General features: G+C 40.3%; 1 protein-coding gene across 3 annotated transcripts in view; it reads left to right on the top strand.

Annotated features, from left to right (window-relative positions):
• The window catches only part of SCP2 (sterol carrier protein 2), a 117,340-nt gene extending 103,351 nt beyond the window's left edge, over nt 1-13,989 (top strand). For all 3 annotated transcript variants that reach the window (XM_070786526.1, XM_019957454.2, XM_019957456.2), the window contains 3 exons: nt 3,502-3,631; nt 10,560-10,639; nt 12,972-13,989. In XM_070786526.1, the coding sequence (XP_070642627.1) occupies nt 3,502-3,631; nt 10,560-10,639; nt 12,972-13,067 (306 nt within the window). In that variant the 3' untranslated portion in view covers nt 13,068-13,989. The remainder of the gene's footprint in view (nt 1-3,501; nt 3,632-10,559; nt 10,640-12,971) is intronic.
• The last annotated feature ends 6,601 nt before the right edge of the window (nt 13,990-20,590 follow it).

Here is a 20,590-nt window from a genome sequence, read left to right as displayed (position 1 = left end):
ACTCAATAATTTTAGAATAGCTTCTTTGGAATCCTAAGACCTGTGGTTGATTCCAGATAGGTTCAGGCTTATTATCTGTGTCCAGGAAAAAGGTCAACACACCCACTAGGATGACTAAAATAAAAAAGACAGAAGTGCTGATAAGGATGTGCAGAAATTGGAACCTTCCTTTGTTGCTGGTAGGATGTAACATGGTACAGCCACTTTAGAAAACAGTTTGATAGTTCCTCAAAAAGTTACACATCACCCTAAAATAACATAAATTTTAACTTCTAAATGTAAACCTAAGAGGAATTAGAGCCTATCAATGTCCATGTGAAAACCTGGACACAAATGTCCATAGCAGTATTACTGATAATAGTTAAAAAGGGGAAACAGCTGCCAATTGATGAATGGCTAAACAAAATGTGCTGCCTGCATACAATGGAATGTTACTTGGTCATGAAAAGGAATTAATTTCTGAGACATGCTGCCGCGTGGATGAACCTTAAAAGCATTATGATAAGTGAAAGAAGCCAGTCACAAAAGATCATATATTGTATAATTCTGTAAACAGAAGGTAGATAAGTGGTTGGCAGGGGTTGGTGGAAAGAGAGAATGGTGAGGTAGAGGGTGACTGCTAATGGGTGTTGGCTTCTTTAGGGGGCGATGAAAATGTTTTAAAGTTAGATACTGGTGTTGGTTGCACAACTTTGAATATACTAAAATACCACTAAACTACTTTAACAGGATACATTTTATGGTATATGAATTATATCTCAGTGAATTTGTTATAAAAAGCAAGGCACAATAAGAACTTAGGTCAGTATCTCTGCCTACATAGAAACAGAGGTGAGTATCTAGTAATGATTATTTGAGTGTTTCAGGTAGTTAGCACAGTGCCTGAGCGTAGTAAACACTGAAATCTTTGTTAGAAGAACAAATATTGTGTTCTTCTAACCAAAAGAAAGAATCTTGGATATAAATTATTGCAGGATGTAAGGCTAAAAAAAAAAAAAGTGGGAAGTAAAAGCTATTAGAAATTGTAAGAAGACTCAAAAGGTAGTCAATTCTAAAATAAATATAAAAAGATCAATATATTTTCTATGTATTTTCAATAATTCAGTAAAAATATAATGAAAAACATATTACTAACAAGAGCAATATAAAATAACTAATAATAAACTTAGCAAGAAATGTACAAAAGCTTATATGGGGGGAAATGACAGAATATTGCCAAGGGACATCAAGGAAAACTTGAAGATAGAACATATTCGTGAATGGGAGGACTTAATATTATAAGGTAATTATTCTCTATCAAACAGATCCATGTATTTTATGTAACCCTGTTTAAATCCAACAGCATTTTGGGGCAAAAAACTAAATAAATGATTATCATGTACATCTAGAAGAAAAAAAAGGTTCAAACAAATCCAAGATTAGTGAAGAATATTTGGAAGATTATGGAAATGTTTGGATTCCCTATAATAGCTCAGATAATAAGGAATCCTCCTGCAATGCAGGAGACCCAGGTTCTATCCTTGGGTCAGGAAGATCCCCAGGAGAAGGAAATGGCAACCCACTCTAGTATTCTTGCCTGGAGAATCCCAGGGACAGAGGAGCCTGGTGGGCTGCAGTCCATTGGGTTGCAAAGAACTGGACACGACTGAGTGACTAACACACACACACGTGGAAATTTACTATATTAAAGAGTAAAGTAGATTTATAAAGCTATAATACTGGCACAGAAATAGCAGACAGATCATAGAGTGAAATAATGGGAAAAAATACTAACATTTATTAAGCAGTTACTCTGTGTTTTGTGGGTATTTAAGTATTGTACAACTTTATGAGGATAGCTGCTATTATTAACTCTGTTTCACAGAAAAGAAGACAGAATGAGAGAGGTTTATTAACTCGCTCAGGGTTACATAAGTACATGACAGAGCAAGAATTCAAACTTATGCTGTTTCAAATTTATTGTTATTAATTAGCAAAGTTGAATTCTTGGAGTTTAACTTTATATAAATGAGTTTATATAAAAATACTTAGATACAAGAATGTTATTTACAGCGTTGTTTTAATAGCCAGAACTTAGGACTAACCTAAATATCAAGCAACAGCTGTGCTGTGCTGAGTCGCTCAGTCATGCCCGTTTCTCTGCGACCCCATGGACTGTAGCCCGCCAGGCTCCTCTCCCATGGGTATTCTCCAGGCAAGAACACTAGAGTGGGTTGCCATGTCCTGGATCAAACCCAGGTCTCCCACATTGCAGGTGGTTTCTTTACCAGCTGAGCCACCAGGGAAGCCCATGAGTACTGGAGTGTAGCCTATCCGTTCTCCAAGGGATCTTCCCAACCCAGGAATCGAACCAGGGTCTCCTGCATTGCAGGTAGATTCTTAACCAGCTAGCCACCAGGGAAGCCCATCAAGCAACAGAGAATAAAGTATAGTGAATTTCTACAATTAAAGACTATGTATAGTCATTTAAAATTATGTAGAAGAATTCTTAATGACACAGTAGTAAGGATAGATATATTAAACTGAAAGGTGGATTACAAAACACTATAGTATACACTGTGATCCCATTTAAAAAGTATATATGCAGAGAAAAAAAGATAGAGGGGATTTATATCAACATGTTATTTTCTTGAGTGGTGATGAAATTGTGAATGATTTCTATTTTCTTTTTCTTTATCAGTATTTTCTATTTTTCTGCAGTATGATATATTTAATTGCAATGAAGTTATTGTGTCTATGTGCTTTTTCAGGGGGAGGTGTGTGAGTTATTCACCCTGACAGCCAGCTTAGGGCGTCCTCTGTGCTCTGCTTCATCATAGAGATCATAGTGTGTTATCATTTACCCTTCTAACTCTGTAAAGCCTGAAACAAAGTTTGGGGACAGTCACGGTTTCAGTCAGTCAGTATTTCAGTAAGAAAAGGGGAAACAGAGTGGGAATGAAGGGAAGAGGGGAGGAGAAAGGAAACCACCCTACAGAGATATGGATCTGAGGTTATTTTTTCAGCCTCATTCCCCAAGATCCAAAAGTAGGTGGTGGATGGGATATTATATAATTCTTTATAGTAATCCAGAAAATGAGTTGAACCACTTATCTTTAAATTCTGATTGTGGAACACCAAACATATATGTGAAGGAATTTACCTGCTAGAAAAAAAGAGGGGATAGGGTTCCTATGTTTTGAGAGGCCAGAGTGAATCTTCCAGAAATTATTGAGACAACTGAAGCCTATTTCAATAGAAAGTGCTGCTGTGCCACTCACTCCCCAATTCCCCCACCCTTCTACCAGTTGTATCCCAGAAAGACATTTTCATCAGAAGATCTGGCAGATGAGGGAGTTGCTGCCAGGTTACCTTTTGGATTTTCTGGGTAAAAGATCCTAAGGGAGCCTGGGGACTGCCTGCTGCCCAGCAGCTCATGTCATATATCTGCTTAAACATTTAATTTGGGGGCAAAACCAGAGGAATGAACTTAATATAACTCTGTGTTATTTTTCTTTCCAGGAAGGAGAGCAGTTTGTGAAGAAAATCGGTGGTATTTTTGCCTTTAAGGTGAAGGATGGCCCTGGGGGTAAAGAAGCCACCTGGGTGGTGGACGTGAAGAATGGCAAAGGATCAGTGCTCCCTAACTCAGGTCAGTGCAGTGATGACTTCATTGATTAAGCACTGACAAGTTCACAAAGGAAAATGGGGGCCTGCTTTGGTGTCCCCCAAAGGGCTGGCTTTAGAGTTAGAGAACCTTGTCAAGGACTGGGGAATCTTTGGGACTAGGAATAGGTCCTAGGTTTTCTCCCAAAGATTGAGAGGCTCCATCACTGTTGCTAGCATTAGGCTTTGGCATTAGACAGCTTGGGTTTAGAGTCCTGGTCCTGCCACTCACAGATTCTGGCCTTAAATTATTTCACTCAGAGCTTTTTTTTTTTTTTAATTTGTAAATGGAAATAATAAATGGTTCCTATTTCATAGGATTTGTGTGGGGATTAAGAGAATTGTCTGCTAATTAACCTGTGAAGCACATGGGTCAGTGTATGGCTACATGTCCTCAAAAGACCTGTCTATACTCACTATCTCCACTTCCTGTCATCTCGGTGTTTCTTGAACCTACTTCAGTCAGTCTTTGTCAGCTCATCATTATTCCAAAACTGTTCTTGTCAAGGTCACAAGTAACCACTGTATTGCTAACTTCAGTGGTTAGTTCCCAGTTTTTATAATATTACTCTTCTAGGCTTTCTTCCTACCTACTGGGTGTTCCCTCTTGGCCTCTCCCTGTTTTTTCCTTATCTCTCAGTGTATAAATGTTGGTGTGCTCTAAGGCTCAGTTCTATCTACATTCACTGCCTGGGGCTCTCATCTAATCTCATGCTTTTCAAACCGTCTCTACACTGATGACTCCCAGATCTCTTGGTGTGAACTCAGGCATTGAACTCCAAGGTGTATATCCAGCTGCTTAACTAACAGATTTACTTGGATACTTACTAAGTATCCACTGATATTCCATTTTGATAAATTTCCCCTTTGTTTAACCAGTTCCTCTGTCTAAAATCCTTGAAGTCATGCTTGGCCCTTCTTTTTTTAATTGAAGTATCATTGACTTACAGTGTTGTTCCAGTCTATGCTGTACATACCATGTAATTGGCCCTAGTCTCTTTCTTACTACATCTTCCTCACTTTGCTCCAGTCACAGTGGCTTCCTTGCTGTGGCTTGAGTGTAAGGTATTCCCAGTTCAGGAACTTTCTACTGCCTGGGATCATCATCCTTCAGATATCCTCATGACTGGTCCTTGCATTTGCTTTGGATTTTTGCCCAAATGTCACCTTCTCAGTGAGCGTTTCCCCAGCCACACTTCTAAATCATACCTCATTATCATTCCCTATTGTCCTTTTCTGCCTTACTTTTATTTATAGCACTTTCCTCCATCTGATATACTGTATCTTATTTATTTGCTTATTGTCCATCCCCCCCTTGAGTTGTAAGCTACGTGAAGGCAGAGCTTTTGCCTCTTAGGTTCACTGCTGCATTCACAGTGCCTAGAACAATATCTGATACCTGGTAGGCCTTCAATAAAATAGATAATAAAAATGAACAGAACGAATGAGTGATGCTTAGTAAGCATTCAGTAAATGGTAGCTATATTGTATGTTATGTTTCTCTCTTTGGAGAGAACCTGGTGCAATTGAGAGAGGTGATCTAGGGACACTAGCTTTTTTGAAAAAAATGAAAGTCAGAGCTGTGTTTTAGAGGATGAAGCTGCTGTATTAGACCTGATGAATTAGAAAGGAAGAAATCAGAGGCAGAGAGCGCAATTAGGAGAATGGATGATACCACCATCTAAGTAAGCAAAAAGGATAGCTTGAGTGTTGGCAGTGAGAAAAGTGTTAGGTGGAGTCACCAGGTCACCAGGAGTGTTTGGGGTGCAATTGATGGTACCTGGACTGTGAAGGAGGAAGAGTTCTGTCAATACTCATAGGGTTATTAAGATCAAATAAAGTCCAGGTATGTGAAGCTCTCAGCATAGAGAGAGCTCAGTAAGTGCTGGTATAGTAACAGCAGCAGCAGCACTTTATTTCCTAAAGTCACTAGGAGTCCTTTCTTGGAATATTAGGATCTAATCCAGCTATAAATCAAGTCCAGCTATCTCAGTTTGCTAACTTTTTTTTCTCCCTGCTCTTTGATGTTATCTATCTACAAGAGAATTGGATTTTCTAAATTGTAAATACCTTAATGTTTTTTAAAACACAATAGTATTAATATTATTAGTTTTCTACAAAAAATTAAATACTTAGATTTACACTTAAAAAACATGTACAGAATCTATATGCTGATAATTATAAAACATTAACAAAGGAAATCAAAGAAAACCTAACTGAATGGAGGGAAATAGCATATTCTTAGATTGGAAGACTCAGTTGAATAAAGGTGTCACTTCTCAAATTCATCTATGTACTAAATACAATTTCTACCAAAATTCCAGCAAGACTTTTCTTAGTCATGCTGCTGCTGCTAAGTCGCTTCAGTCGTGTCCGACTCTGTTCGACTCCATAGACGGCAGCCCACCAGGCTCCACCGTCCCTGGGATTCTCCAGGCAAGAACACTGGAGTGGGTTGCCATTTCCTTCTCCAGTGCATGAAAGTGAAAAGTGAAAGTGAAGTTGCTCAGTCGTGTCTGACTCTTAGCGACCCCATGGACTGCAGCCTACCAGGCTCCTCCGTCCATGGGATTTTCCAGACAAGAGTACTGGAGTGGGGTGCCATTAGCTTAAAAATCATTACAAAAAATAAAGTGGGGAGAATTACTCTACCTGATATTAAGGCTATTGTTGTTATTTTTTATTATTGGAGTGTGCTCATTTTATACTACCATATCAGTTGCTGCTATGTAGCAAAGTGAATCAGCCTTATGTAAACATGTTAGTGTTAGTTGCTCAGTTGTATCTGACTCTGTGACCCCATGGACTATATAGTCTATCAGACTCTTCTGTCCATGGAATTCTTCAGGCAGGAATACTGGAGTGGATTGCCATTCCCTTCTCCAGGGGATCTTCCCAACCCAGGAATTGAACTCGGGTGTCCCACATTGCAGGCAGATTCTTTACCATCTGAGCCACCAGGGAAGCCCTATAATGTATACATACATCCCTTCTTTTTTGAATTTCCAGACATTTAGGTCACCACAGGGCACAGAGTAGAGGTCTCTGTGCTATAGTAGATTCTCATTAGTTATCTATTTTATACATAGTAATGTGTATATGTTAATCCCAATCTCTCAATCCATCCCACCCCTCTCCCCCATAAATACCTTAATTTTTAAGACTTTAGACTTTTTCTCATGTAATGAGAAAATTTTGTTACAGCCAAAGATGAAATGGCTGTTAAATCACATTCCTTTTAAGTGTTACCCCTGCATTCTAAGACATACAAAAAATTTTAATTTCCAACATTGTTTTAGTTAATAATATGGGCATCATATGCTTTAATAGTTTATTCCCATCCTAGTCCGTTTGAGTTGCTGTATTGAACATACCACAGCCTGGGCGGCTCATAAACAACAGGAATTTCTGTCATAGTTCTGGTGACTGGAAGTCCAAGATCAGGACATTGCTATGGTCACATTTAGTGAGGCCCTTCTTCCTGGTTCATAGCCAGTGCTTTCTTACTGTGGGCTCACATCATGGAAGGGCTCAGGGTCTCTCTGAAGCCTCTTGATAAGGCATAAATCCATTCATAAGGGATCTACCATCATGACCCTTGGAGGCCCTCCATATTAATACTATAGCATCAAGCATTAGGATTTCAACATACGAGTTTTGGGAGGATACAGACATTCAGACCATAGCAACTGCTATGTTTTGTATTTTTTTTTTTTTTAATTAAGGCAAAGATTAGCTAACTGTTGGGCCATAATTTGATATTATTACTGTTACCAGTTGTAGTGCTATTAGAGTACTGTTATTATACTGATTACCTAAAACACTGACTGCTGAAAATTTTAATTTCTTGGTGAATTTTTCCTTTTACACTTGAAACTTCTCATTTGTCCAGAGTAGACATGGCTGCTTTTGCAAGAAGAATTTAGAGTCTTTGTGATATGGCATTTTTGCCATTATATTTTGATTATAGTATTAAAATTATTATTTTAAAAACTTTGTTTTTATATAAGTAATACATAATCAAGTGTAAAAAATTTGGAAAAGATAGAGAAATAAAATGAAAAAATTACTTTCCTATAATCTTACCATCTATATCAAGAGTTGACAAATGATGGCCTGTGGGGCAAATTCATCCCGCCACCTCATTTTTTGTTTTGTGTAAAATTTTTTTGAGGTCTAGCCCATAAAGAAAGGCATAAATCTGAGTGTATAGGCAAATAAATGTTAACAAATGAATACATCTCCCAGCTCAAGAGGTAGAAAGTTGCCAGCACTCTAGAAACCTCCCACATATCACCTCCCATCTCTAATCATTCCCCAAAGGAACCACTATTCCAAGTTCTATCACCGTAAGTTGAATTTTATTTATTTTGGAAATTCATACAGATGGAGCCATACAATATTTACTGTTTGAGGTGTGGCTTCTTTCATCATTGTAAGATCCATTATATTATTGCATGTAGCGTCAGTTCATTTTTACTGTGTGACTCCATCAGAATTTATTTATTCAGTTCATGGTTGATATATCTTTACATGTTTCCATTTTGGGGTGTTAATGAATACAGCCATTACAGACATTCTCATGTGTGTCTTTTAGTGGACATATGTACTTATCTCCATTTGGCATATAACCAGGAATAGAAATATTAACTCATGAGCTACCATATAGCCAAGTTTCCTTGTGGACATACTGTTTTAATTCTCTTCTGTATTACTCTTCAATATTATATGAGAGTTTTATTTGTTCCACATTTTTGACAGTACTTTGGTAATTTAGTTTAGTCTTTTTTTTTTTAAGTCAAATTCTTTAAGGTATAATTTATGTACAATAAAATCTACCATTTTTAGATTACAATTCTATGAATTTAGACAAATGCCTACAGTTGTGTAGCCACTACCAAAAATCAAGATACAGAATATTTCCAAAAAATGTCCTCGTCTCCTTTGGTAGTCAATCCCCTTCTCTCATGCTCGGGTCCTGGAAACCACTGATCTGATTTCTGTCCCTGTGGTTTCACTTTTTCCAGCATGTCATAAACTGCACATGGAATCATAATAGCCTGCAGCCTTTGAGCCCACATCTTTCACGGACTGTCCGTAGTGTGTTCCTGTTTGTTGCTGAGTAGTTTATCCACTCACTGGCTGATGTATATTTGTCTTTTTTCCAGATTTTGGCAGTTTGAATAAAGCCTCTGTGAACATTCACATACAGGTCTTTGTGTGGATTTGTGTTTTCATTTCTCTTGAGTAAACACTGAACACTTAAGAGTGGGATTACTAGGTCATATGGCATATGTGTTTGTAGCTTTCTAAGAAACTTCCAGGCTGTTTTCTAAAGTGACTGTAACATCTTACAGTCCCTCTAGCATTATATTGACCTTTAGCTATTCATCCGTACCAGCACTGGGTGTTTTTGAAGCTCTTCATTGTAGCAGGTATGTTGCAGTGTCTCATCTATACTTTCAGTTTGCATTTTCCTGATGACCAGTGGAACCGAGCAGTGTTTCATGTGCGTCTCTGGCCATTGGGAGATCTTTTGTATGTGCCTGTTTGCCCATTTTTGTATTGGTCTATCCACCCTTTTCTAATTGAGTGATAGGAGTTTTTTTATATTTTCTGGCTACAAGTTCTTTGTTCGATATATGAGTTACAAATATCTTCTCCCTCTTGGTCTGCTACTGTTTTGAAAACAGTTTTGTTGGAATACAGCTGCCTGCATTTGTTTGTGTATTATCTGTGGCTGCTCTTGTGCTGTAGGTGCAGGGTTGAGTCACTGCAGTAGAGAGCTAATGGCTCACAAAGCCTAGAGTATGTAATGTCTGATCCTTTGCAGAAAAATTTTGTTAAGTTCGGATAGCGCTAGGTATGCATCTTCTGTTACCGCACGACAAATGACCACAAACTTAGTGGTATAAAACAAAACACTCATTTATTACCTCACAGCGTCCATGGGTATGTTGGCTGAGGACAGCTTAGCTGAGTCTTCTGCATAAGGTCTTACAGGCTGCAGTCAGGGTGTTGTCCAGGGCTGGGTTGTCATCTGGAGACTTGGCTGGAGAAGGGGTTTATATCCAAGCTCAATCATGTTGCTGCAGAAGTTACTTGCTTGCAACTGTAAGAATGATAGCTTTAGGGTTTGTTTGTTTTTTTTTACTGGTTATAGTCCAGAGTCTACCCGCAGCTTCTAAAGGCCAGTACCCTGCCATGTAGCTCTTTGCCTGTGCAGTATGTAGTTCACAGTATAGGAGCTAGCTTATTCAAGGCCAGCAGGAGAGTGAGGCAAACTTGGCCAGCAAGAGAGAGTCTTATATAATGTAATACAACACAAGAATGACAGACCGTCACCTTTCTCACTTTCTGCAGGCTAGAAGCAAGTCACAGGTCCTGACCATACTCGAGGGTAGGGGATTATACGAAGGCATGAATGAAAACCAGAAGGCAACGATCGCAGGGGTCACCTTAGAGTCTGTGTGCCCCAGTAGCTATTATTATTATATTGGTCTTCAAGTTTACAGATGTTTTTTCCTATACATATATAATTGAATATCTGTTTTTAAGCAAAACATGGGTTCATGCTTACAGTTCGTTTTGTAACTGGCTTGTGTAACAGTATCATGAACAGTATAATATGAATATCTTTTCAGGTCAGTGAAATGTAGATCCTCATCATCTAATGGCTGCATTGTACCCCACTGTATGAATATACCATGATTAATGTATTCCCTCTTGTCGAATATCAAGATTGCTTGTGATTTATGCCACATTTTACCAGGCTGCTGTAGAGTGTATGGGAGTGCCCATGTGCCCACACTAACACTGAGTATGATTCTGTTGCAGTCAATGACTTTTGACTAAAATGTACACATGAAACTGAACACTCCCCTTTTCTCCTTCTTTCTGCATGTCTGTTTTAGATAAGAAGGCCGACTGCACAATTACAATGGCCGACTCGGACTTATTGGCTTTGATGACTGGTAAAATGAATCCTCAGACGGTACGTATAATGGTGCTTATATTCTTGTATTAGGTGTGTTTTGGTTTTTTCCTGATGGCTCAGTTAGTAAAGAATCTGCCTGCAATACAGGAGACCTGGGTTTGATCCCTGGGCTGGGAAGATGCCCTGGGGGAGGGCACTCCAATATTCTTGCCTAGAGAATCCCCATGGACAAAGGAGCCTGGCCGGCTACAGTTCATGGGGTTGCAAAGAGTTGGACATGACTGAGCGACTAAGCACAAACACACACATAGGTGGGTTTTAGCCCATTTGATTTCATCACCTGTCTCAGCCTCATCCCATAAAATCTAAAGCGGTCAAACCCACAAAACTCAGTGTTCCCCAAATGTCCACTTAATGAATGACAAACAGTTGTGGATATAACCGTGTGCCAGCCACTGCCTTGTGTGCTAGAAATGTTCAGATGAATAAGAAATAGCTCACTTGTTCAGGGCATCCACAATTTGGTACAAGACAGGTTTGTAGAAGAGTAAGTGCACCAAATAGCCATGGTGCCCTGTCTGGCTTGTGGTTGAGAAGGGTGGAAGAAGAGAAGCCATGTCTTCCTGGGCTGTCAGAGAAGGCTTCACAGAGGAAACAACACTTGGCTTTGTCCTGGGGGTGATCAGGAGTCAGCAGTGTACAGGTGGAGAATAGGAATCATTCAGATAGAAGGAGGGGCCGGTGGTCACAGAGGCAAGACCTTCTACTTTCGTATCTTTGCCGGTGCTTTTTTTTTTTTTTGTCTGAACTGTGACTTCCTTGACAAACTCCTTGTCTTTCAAAATGAATTTAGGGACTTCCCTGGTGGTCCACTGGTTAAGACTCTGCACTCCCAATTCATGGGGCTTGTGTTCGATCCCTGGATGGGGAGCTAGATGCCACCTGCTACAACTAAGAGTTCACATTCTGCAACTCAAGGTCCCTTATGCTGCAAGTGAGACCCGACACAGCCAAATAAATAAATATTAATATAACAAACAAAAGGAATTTAGATGATATGTTTGAAGACCTCCTACCACATTGTTGGGGAGCTATAGTCAGTCCCTCTTTGGGGCCACTTGCTGGGCTACTAGCCTAGCACTTGTTTCATTATGGTAGTCATAATGTGCCTGTCTCTTCCCCATTAGATTTAGATTGTGTTTGTCTCAAGGAAACAAAACACATCTTGTTCATCCTTGTGTCTTTAGAACTTAACATGCTGCCTGGTGTGCACGCGTGCTAAGTTGCGTCAGTCGTGTCCGAGCCTTTGTGACCCTGTGGACTGTAGCCTGCTGGGCTCCTCTGTCCATGAGATTCTTCAGAGCTGGCACGTCCCCCTTCCCACCCACTGCAGCTCAGCCACCGTGCACTCCATACACTTCCTTGGTAGCGTGGCCAGGCTTCACACTCAGCTGCCTTTGTTCTCTCAGTTTATCTGTTTACCACCCGTTTGGAGAGTGTCAGCTTGCTTTTCCTGAACACCTGTTAGCACCCAGAGGAATTAAAGATAAATGTGGGAGACCTTTGCATTAATGTGCTAATGGTCATTTCTTCTCTAGAGTGCACAGGCTTTAGTAGTTGTGGTGCACAGACTTAAATTTGCCCTGCAGCATGTGGAATCTACCTGGACCAGAGTTTAAACTCATGTCCCCTGCACTGGAAGACAGGTTTTTAACCACTGGACTACCAGGAAAATCCTCCCAGGCAGTTGTTAAATGCAACAAGTGTGTCTCTGCACTTGGGACTGTTTTGAGTCTCCTTATTGAGCCAAAGATTCACACAGGCACCTCAGTCTCAGCAAGCTGCTCTGCCTCCTTCTGTAGGGAACACAAAAAAGGGAGAAAAATGCTGATATTTCATTGCATAGATGCATCTGTAATCGAATCCCAAGTTTCTGAGTGTGTTACACATGTGCTTTTCCTCCCTGCTGGCAGACCCGCTGAATGTGTAATGTTTTTAAATAAAATCAGTCTAGTATGAACCCACTCTGCCTAAGATGTGGAAAATGTACCTTCTTTGAGGAAAACAGGTAATGGCAGACTCAGTTTCTAAGAGAACAGACTTTGGAAAAATGTCCCTTTTGACTGCTCTGTGTAAAGCATGACTTTTACAAATTCATCCTTGTGACGAATCAGGTGCTAAATCTATTACAGAAAGCCAAGTTTCATATTCTGAAGAAAGTTTGAGACCTGGATAAATAAATCATCTTGGGGCTGGATGGTTGAGTGCATGTGTGCTAAGGCGTTTCAGTCATGTCCAATTCTTTGCGACCCTATGGATAATATAGAAATATCAGCGATCTCAAAACAAAAAAAGCAAATAATAAATGTTCTTTTTTTTTTCCTCACAGGCCTTCTTTCAAGGCAAATTGAAAATCAATGGCAACATGGGTCTGGCTATGAAGTTACAAAATCTCCAGCTTCAGCCTGGCAAAGCTAAGCTGTGAACTCCCTTTGCCTCCTTTGAAAATCAAGATGAGATATATAGATATATATCCATATATTTCATTGTCAGAACTTAGATTGAAACTATACATTGGGAAATAGCATGAGATTTGTTTTTAAATGGGTGTGATCAATTCTGTTTTTTCTAAGTGCTGGGTGAATAGAACCTGATGGTTTACTACTGCTTTGCTGAGTTGCAAACAACTGTGCATTACAAAGTTAATATGGTAATCATGGTTTGGGGTAAAATTGAGTTTTAGAATAAAGTTAGAAATAGCAAAATACAAAAAGTATGTAAACAGAAGCTCTCATTTTGCTAATAATGTATATTTGAAGATTATTCTGCCGAAATTTCAAGTTTTCCTTGGGAGAATGAAGAAACAGAATATCATTATTAGCTGACCAGTAATTAATGTTGTGCATTTAATGACCTTAATATATTTCTCAGTGATAATTTTTAAAATTCTGTACTGGGATTTTTGTTTTTAAAAAAATAAACTTTAAAATTTTGAATTTCTTGCCATCAAAGTGGCATTTTCTTCCCAAATCAAAGAAATGTGATCAAAGCTTGGGAGTAAAAATCTATCACTGAACCCAGGCCTATTTTTTAAAATAAAAATATTTTAAAATGAGATTTGTTCTTGAAAAAAATTAGTGTATAAGAGTCACAAAACGCTGTTTTGAAAGTAATTCAGTGAATGGAGTTTGCTTTGAGATGCACAGTTTTCAAATTATAATCTTGTATTAATTTAAATTTGTAGCATTCTTAATTATAATTTTCCTTTTTCCATATGTTAGTTTAACCACATTTATCTTCCTAGTTTTTCTGATGCTAATGTTATTTCTAATTACTCAGTAAAATGTGGGGTAAAATAATGTTTTTGGAAGAATATTCAATATCAAAATTAAAATAGTTCTTCCTCATTGCCTTTGTTTTTATTGTGTATATTATTTTTGTTCAAAGTTTTCCAGATGACAGAGAGTAAGAGAAAAATTTGAGATTTACAATCTGTGTTACCTAGACTGCTATCTACTGGTACTTTGGCATAATCAGTCACTAGTTCTTGATTAGGGAGGTGCTGTGTTGTGGTGGAAAGAGCACTTGACTAGAAATTAGGAGTCTTGTTTTTTTAGGCAAATAAGTAACTGCCTATCTGAGCCCATATTCTAACCTGTTAAAAGGGTCTCTAAGGCTCCTTCTGCTCTGATAATCTTGTGAGTCTCTTAGTAGAACCTTTGGGAGACATCCAGACCCCACCTTTCTTCTGTTAAGATGGTTACTTCACCCAAAGGTGGTTGGAGGTAAAAAGCCAGGTGCTTTAATTTGTTTGTTTAAATGCTGGGAGTCTCTAATAATGAAATCAGGACTGTGGATCCGACCCCGCTAGACCATTTAACTTTGCATGTTCTACAACCAGCAGAACAGTGTTTGGGGCTAGGGAAAGGTGGTAAATTAAGTCAGTATAAGTTGACCTCAGGTCCCCCAAAATGAATTCAGAACACAGACTTACTTCCTAATCATGGTGGCTTTTTACTCTCTGAAGAAATAAAGACTTCAAGAAAATCATTCCAACAAAATGTGTGACTTATTTGTAGTTTGAATTTGCTGCTGCATTCTGACTTCACTTATTCCAGGTATCAGGAGATATTTGTTATAGCCTTTAGGAGAAACCTGGAAAAACAAACAAACAAATAAAAACAACAACAACAGGTTCTTGGGGGTAGGGATAGATTCGTGTGTAAATACAATTTATATGTATAATAGAGAAGTACTTCATGATAAAAATACAGCAGCAGTTTAATTTCTAGGGAAGCATCATGGTTTGGAAGAAAGAAGTTGACAAATCTGGGGTAAAACTGATGCTGTTACGTGTTTTGCTACTTGAGAGGATTGAGCTTCAGTTACCTCATCTAGAAAGTGGAGATATTAATATTGACCTCCTATGATTATTGAGACTCTAGAAAGAGAACATATGTAAAATACCTAAATTAGTGTTAGAATCCCATGGACGGAAGAGCCTGGTAGGCTGCAGTCCATGGGGTCACTGAGCGACTTCACTTTCCCCTTTTCACTTTCATGCATTGGAGAAGGAAATGGCAACCCACTCCAGTGTTCTTGCCTGGGGAATCCCAGGGATGGGAGCCTGGCGGGCTGCCATCTGTGGGGTCGCACAGAGTCAGACACGACTGAAGCGACTTAGCAGCAGCAGCAGTGTTAGGTGTACATCCTAGTCATTCTTAGTTCCTGTACTGAAGTGTGAGTTCCCTTATTCTCCCTGCCTTTTGTCTCTGTGATGTATGATATGATGTGAGTCTTTTCTCATCTGTTGATTCACTGAACATATATCTTGAGTGCCTACTGTCTGTAGGGTACCATATTGAGGGTAATGCTAGGCACTGGAGATAGCAGTGAGCTCCTCCCCTAATAGTGCTTACAGCCTAGTGGGAGAGACAGTCAGTCAAAGAATTATTGTTACAGACTGATATGCCATATGAGGGATAGTCAGGGTGCTGTGATGGAGGGTCATAGTAAGGGGCCTCTTTTGATACAGTGGTTGAGGGAGACATCTCTGAGGAGGTAATATTTAAGCTGAGATCTACAGTTTGAGGAATGAACCATGCAAAGAATCATTCAGGAAAGGAAAGATGCCTGGCTTGTTCTAGAAATTGCAAGAGGGCCAATGTGAACGGAATACAATGACCTGGAACTAAAGGCCCAGGATGAAGTTGAATAGATAAACAGGAGCCAGTTATATTGGCATTTGTTTATTACGGTAAGGTCGGGTTCACCAACCCCCCAGGCCATGGCCTGTTAGGAACTGAGCCGCACAACAGGAGATGAGCAGCCAGTGAGCAAAGCATCATCTTTATTTACAGCTGCTCTGCATCGCTCACATTACTGCCTGAGCTGCTCCTCCTGTCAAATCAGCAGGAACATTAGATTCTCATAGGAACGCAAACCCTACTGTGAACTGTGCACACAAGGGACCTTGACTGCAAGCTCTTTAGGCATGCTGCGATTCATGGGGTCGCAAAGAGTCGGACACGACTGAGCGACTGAACTGAACTGAACTGAATGCCTAATGATCTGAAGTGGTCTGATGAGGTTAGCCCTTGTAAGTGGCTGCAAATACAGATTATTGTTAGTTTGACTGCACAGAGACCAAAATCAATTGCTTGCAGACTCATATCAAAATCCTATCAGTGAGTGGCAAGTGACAAGCTGCATCTAGTAGCAGGCTTTCAGTCAGAATCCAACGCTTATTTTAGTCCACATGTAGCCCTGCCCGTTATTTTATTCACCGCTTCCATCCGTGCTCTTTCCTGCACTGCTTACTTGTCTCAGTCACAGTTTTAAGTCCACATGCTTAACCCTAGTCAAAATGAATAACAAACCTTGCTGGAGAGCTTCTTTGAAAACAGGGAAAAACTCAATGATGAGACAGCAGAAGACTCTTAAGATTGTTAACAAAAAGGAAGCTGCATTTAAAAGAAAATACCAAGAGTCCTGCTTAAATGATGGGTTCATTGCAGAGGTGATTCACTTTCTCCAAGCCCACTTTGTTGGTGGGCTATCCAGTGAAGCCATGAAATATTAAAACTGCTTCACCACATAAAGACCAAGCACCCTGCATTCAAACACAAAACTTTGGAGTTTTTCAAAAGAAAAAAAATGTGAACATGAAGAACTGAAGCAATTATTGAAGGCCACCACTTCATCAAATGTGTCTGCCCTGAGAGCATCATTTTTAGTGCCTAACTGCATTGGTAAAACTAAGAAGCTCTTTACTATTTGTGAAGAGTTGATCCTGCCTGCTGCTATGGACATTTGTCGTGAACTTTTATGAGAGACTGCAGTTCTAAAGGTGGCATGTGTTCCTCTTTGGGCTAGCACTGTAACTAGACGACTTGATGAAATAACAGAAGACATTGAGGCTCAATTGTTAGGATTAGTGAGTCACCATGGTATGCAGTCCAGTTGACGAGTCCACCAATGCTGACAACAAGGCAACGATTCTTGTTTTTGTGCTATATTTTTTCAGGAGGATATGCAGAAGATATGTGTATTCTTGTTGCCAACCAACACTGCAGCTGCAGAGCTACTCAAGTCTTGGATTATATATAAGGAAAACTGACTTGGTCATTTTATGTTAGTGTATGCATGGATGGAGTGTCTGCCGAGACTGGACAGCTTTCTGATTTCACTACCTGGGTCAAAGAGGTTGATTCTGAGTGTGAGGCCATGCACTGGGTCATCCATAGAGAAATGCTGGCTAGGCGAAAAATGTCACTTGAACTTAACATTTTGCAGAATGTGATGAAAATTATAAACTACATTGAAATACGTGCCTTTAACTCAACGTCTGCTCACACAGCTCTATGAGGAGATTGACGCAGAGCACACACATCTTTTCTTATACACGAAAGTGAGATGGCTTTCTAAAGGTAGATCACTGGCCAGAGTTTTTTTTAAAAAGTTGGATGATAATTACCTTACAACGTTGTGTTCGTTCCTGCTGTACCACAACATGAATCAACTGTGAGTATACATGTATCCCCTCCCTTGGGAGCCTCCCTCCCACTGCACCCCCACCGCTCTAGGTCATCGCTGAACATTGAGCTGAGCTCCCCGTGCGTCTTCCCAGTGGCTGTCTGTTTACACGTGGTGCTGTATGTATGCTAGTCCCACCCTCTCCTTTGCCCCTCTGTCCACATGTCTCTTTTCTGTGTCTGTGTCTCTGTTCCTGCCCTGCAAATAGGTTCATCTGTACTATTGTTCTATGGCCAGATATTGTAAAGTAATTAGCCTCCAATTAAAAACAAAACCACAAGAGCCACTCCAGAGATTTCTTTCAGAAAAATAGTCACCACTGGCAGCACATTTTAGTGACACAGAATGGGTTGCAAAACCTGCTTACTTGTGTGACATATTCAACCTTCTTAACACACTGTATCTGTCACTTCAGGGGAGAACAACAATTGTGTTCAAGTCAGCAAATACAATGGCTGCATTCAAAGCCAAACTGAACTTATAGGGGCAGTGAATGAATATTGGGGTTTTTGACATGTTTAAAACATTAGGAGAGATTTTGAAAGAGACTGAGCTAGGGCTGTCTTTCTCCCAGCTGGTGCATGGTCACCTATCTTAGCTTTCAAGAGAGTTTAAGCATGACTTTAAAACCACAAAACACCCTCAAACTGGGAAGGAATGGATCTGTGGCCCATTTGTGAATAAGCCAGGTTAATTGACTTTGTCCATGCTAAAAGAGGATCAACTGGTTGAGATCGAAAATAATGGTGGCCATAAAGTATGTTTGAGATAACTTCACATCTCCATACTTTCTGGATTAAAGTCAAGGCACAATATCCTGAGATAGCCACAAAAGCACTGAAAAGCCTGCTTGCATTTCCATCTTGTCTTTGTGAAACAGGGTTTATCTGCAGTGACAGCAGTTAAAATGATATTATGGAGTAGATTGTGTGTGTAGTAAGTCACTTCAGTAGTGTCCGACTCTGTGCGACCCTATGGACTGTAGCCCGCCAGGCTCTTCTGTCCATGGGATTCTCCAGGCAAGAATACTGGAATGGGTTCATGCCCTCCTTCAGGGTGTCTTCTTGACCCAGGGATAGAACCCAGGTCTCCCACATTGCAGGTAGATTCTTTACCATCTGAGCCACCAGGGAAGCCACAGAGTAGACTGGATGTAAGCAACAGATTTCGGGTGTTACTGTCTCCCATCACCCCGAGATGGGACCGTCTAGTTGTAGGAAAACAAGTTGAAGGGTCTCACAGATTCTGCATTACGGTGAGTTGACTAGATTTTTGTGTTGTTAGCTAACCAGACTCTGGATATATATATATATATATATATATATATATATATATATATATATATATATATATATATATTTTGAGTCACTCCATCCTGTCTGACTCTTTGTGACCCCATGGACTATATAGAATTCCCCTGGAATTCTCCAGGCCAGAATACTGGAGTGGGTAGCCATTCCCTTCTCCAGGGGATCTTGGGTTGGCTAAAAGGTTTGTCTGGGTTTTTTAATTCTCCTCATTTAACAGATGAGGGAAAGAAGTTCAGCAAGGTGGTTACTGTCCTGAGTAGGCGGATAACTGCTTATGTGGTTGGTGCTGATTCCTAAGATTTGGGCTCTTCTGTGTTACTCTCCCAGGAAATGAGCAAAACTATGGGGCACATTTGTATTTAGCAGCGGGTCGACAATGTTACTGGTCTGTGTCCATGCCCATGGCTTAGTGACTCCTGAACCTGGCCGGGCATAGACTTAGGAAGCTCAGATCAGTTAGAGTGACCACATGGGGACTTCCATGATGGTCCTGTGGTTAAGAATCTGCCTTGCAATGCAGGGGACATGGATTCAATTTCTGGTCAGGGAACCAAGATCCCACATGCTGCAGAGCAGCTAAGCCCTCACACCGAAACTACTTAAGCCTGCCCACTCCAGAACCTGTGTGCCACAACAGGACAGTCTGTGTGGAGCAATGAAAGATCCTGCATGACACAATGAAGATCCTGCCTGCCCCAACCGAGACCCGATGCAGCCAAAAAAAAGAGTGGCAGCATGGCTGTGTCTTGCCCTTCCTTGGTACAGGATGGGGGCTGCTGATGTGCATATCAGCCCCACTTTATTTCGAAGTGTCGTCATCTTGCTCACTTTTGCTCATGCTGTTCACTTCAGCCTTCCTCTTCTTTGCCTCCAATGCCTATTGATCCTTCAGCCTTCAACTCCAGTGTTACCTGTCCATTTCTTAACCCTCCGTGTTATCCATCTGAGTTAATTGTTCCCTTCTCAGGGCTTCTGAAAGCTATTTAATGCACCATCAAAGATTTGCCTGCCAACCTACAGTTTACAAAAGGTTTTTCACAGCAGTGATTTCACCTGGTTCTTAACACTGTGCTTGAATAATAACTCATGTTTATGGAACATCAGGTATATTATTATTATTATTTTTTAATCCTCACAACAGGTTCATTGTAGTGAGGAGGCTGAGGCAAACAGTGAGTAACTGGCAGAGAGCTGAGTCTATTCAACCACAACCAGGGTTTCCTTATTATCTCTGTTGTACTGAGGAAGAAACGGTCGTTGCAGGGTGGTTCTTACACCCTCTTGTCATCTCTGGTGAGCGCCTAATAACCGAGATGCAGAGGTCAGACTTGGGTGCCAGTGCTATAAGGGCCCAGAGGGGTCTGTTTGATCCTTAGTTTATTGTTCTATTAGGGAGAGACAGGTATGCTCCAAAGCAAATCTGACCCCAGTAATGAGCTCACCTGGGTGAGGAGTAATGAAGGGAGCAGTAGGTGGCATAGTCAGCACCCTAGTACCAGGCACCATGCCTGTTATTTCCTATCCATCATTGTCCTTGTGAGGAATCTGGAACCCAGAGAGGTGAAATGATGAGGGCAGAGGTGAAATGATGAGGGCAGAGGTGCTGCACATCTTCCTTCTGGATCCTGCCCTGTAAGCTGTGCATCTCCCTTGCTTCAGGGTT

This window comes from Bos indicus, chromosome 3, assembly GCF_029378745.1.
Source record: "Bos indicus isolate NIAB-ARS_2022 breed Sahiwal x Tharparkar chromosome 3, NIAB-ARS_B.indTharparkar_mat_pri_1.0, whole genome shotgun sequence".
In the NCBI taxonomy this organism is placed as follows: Eukaryota; Metazoa; Chordata; class Mammalia; order Artiodactyla; family Bovidae; genus Bos; species Bos indicus.
This window is presented reverse-complemented; position numbering and strand designations above follow the sequence as displayed.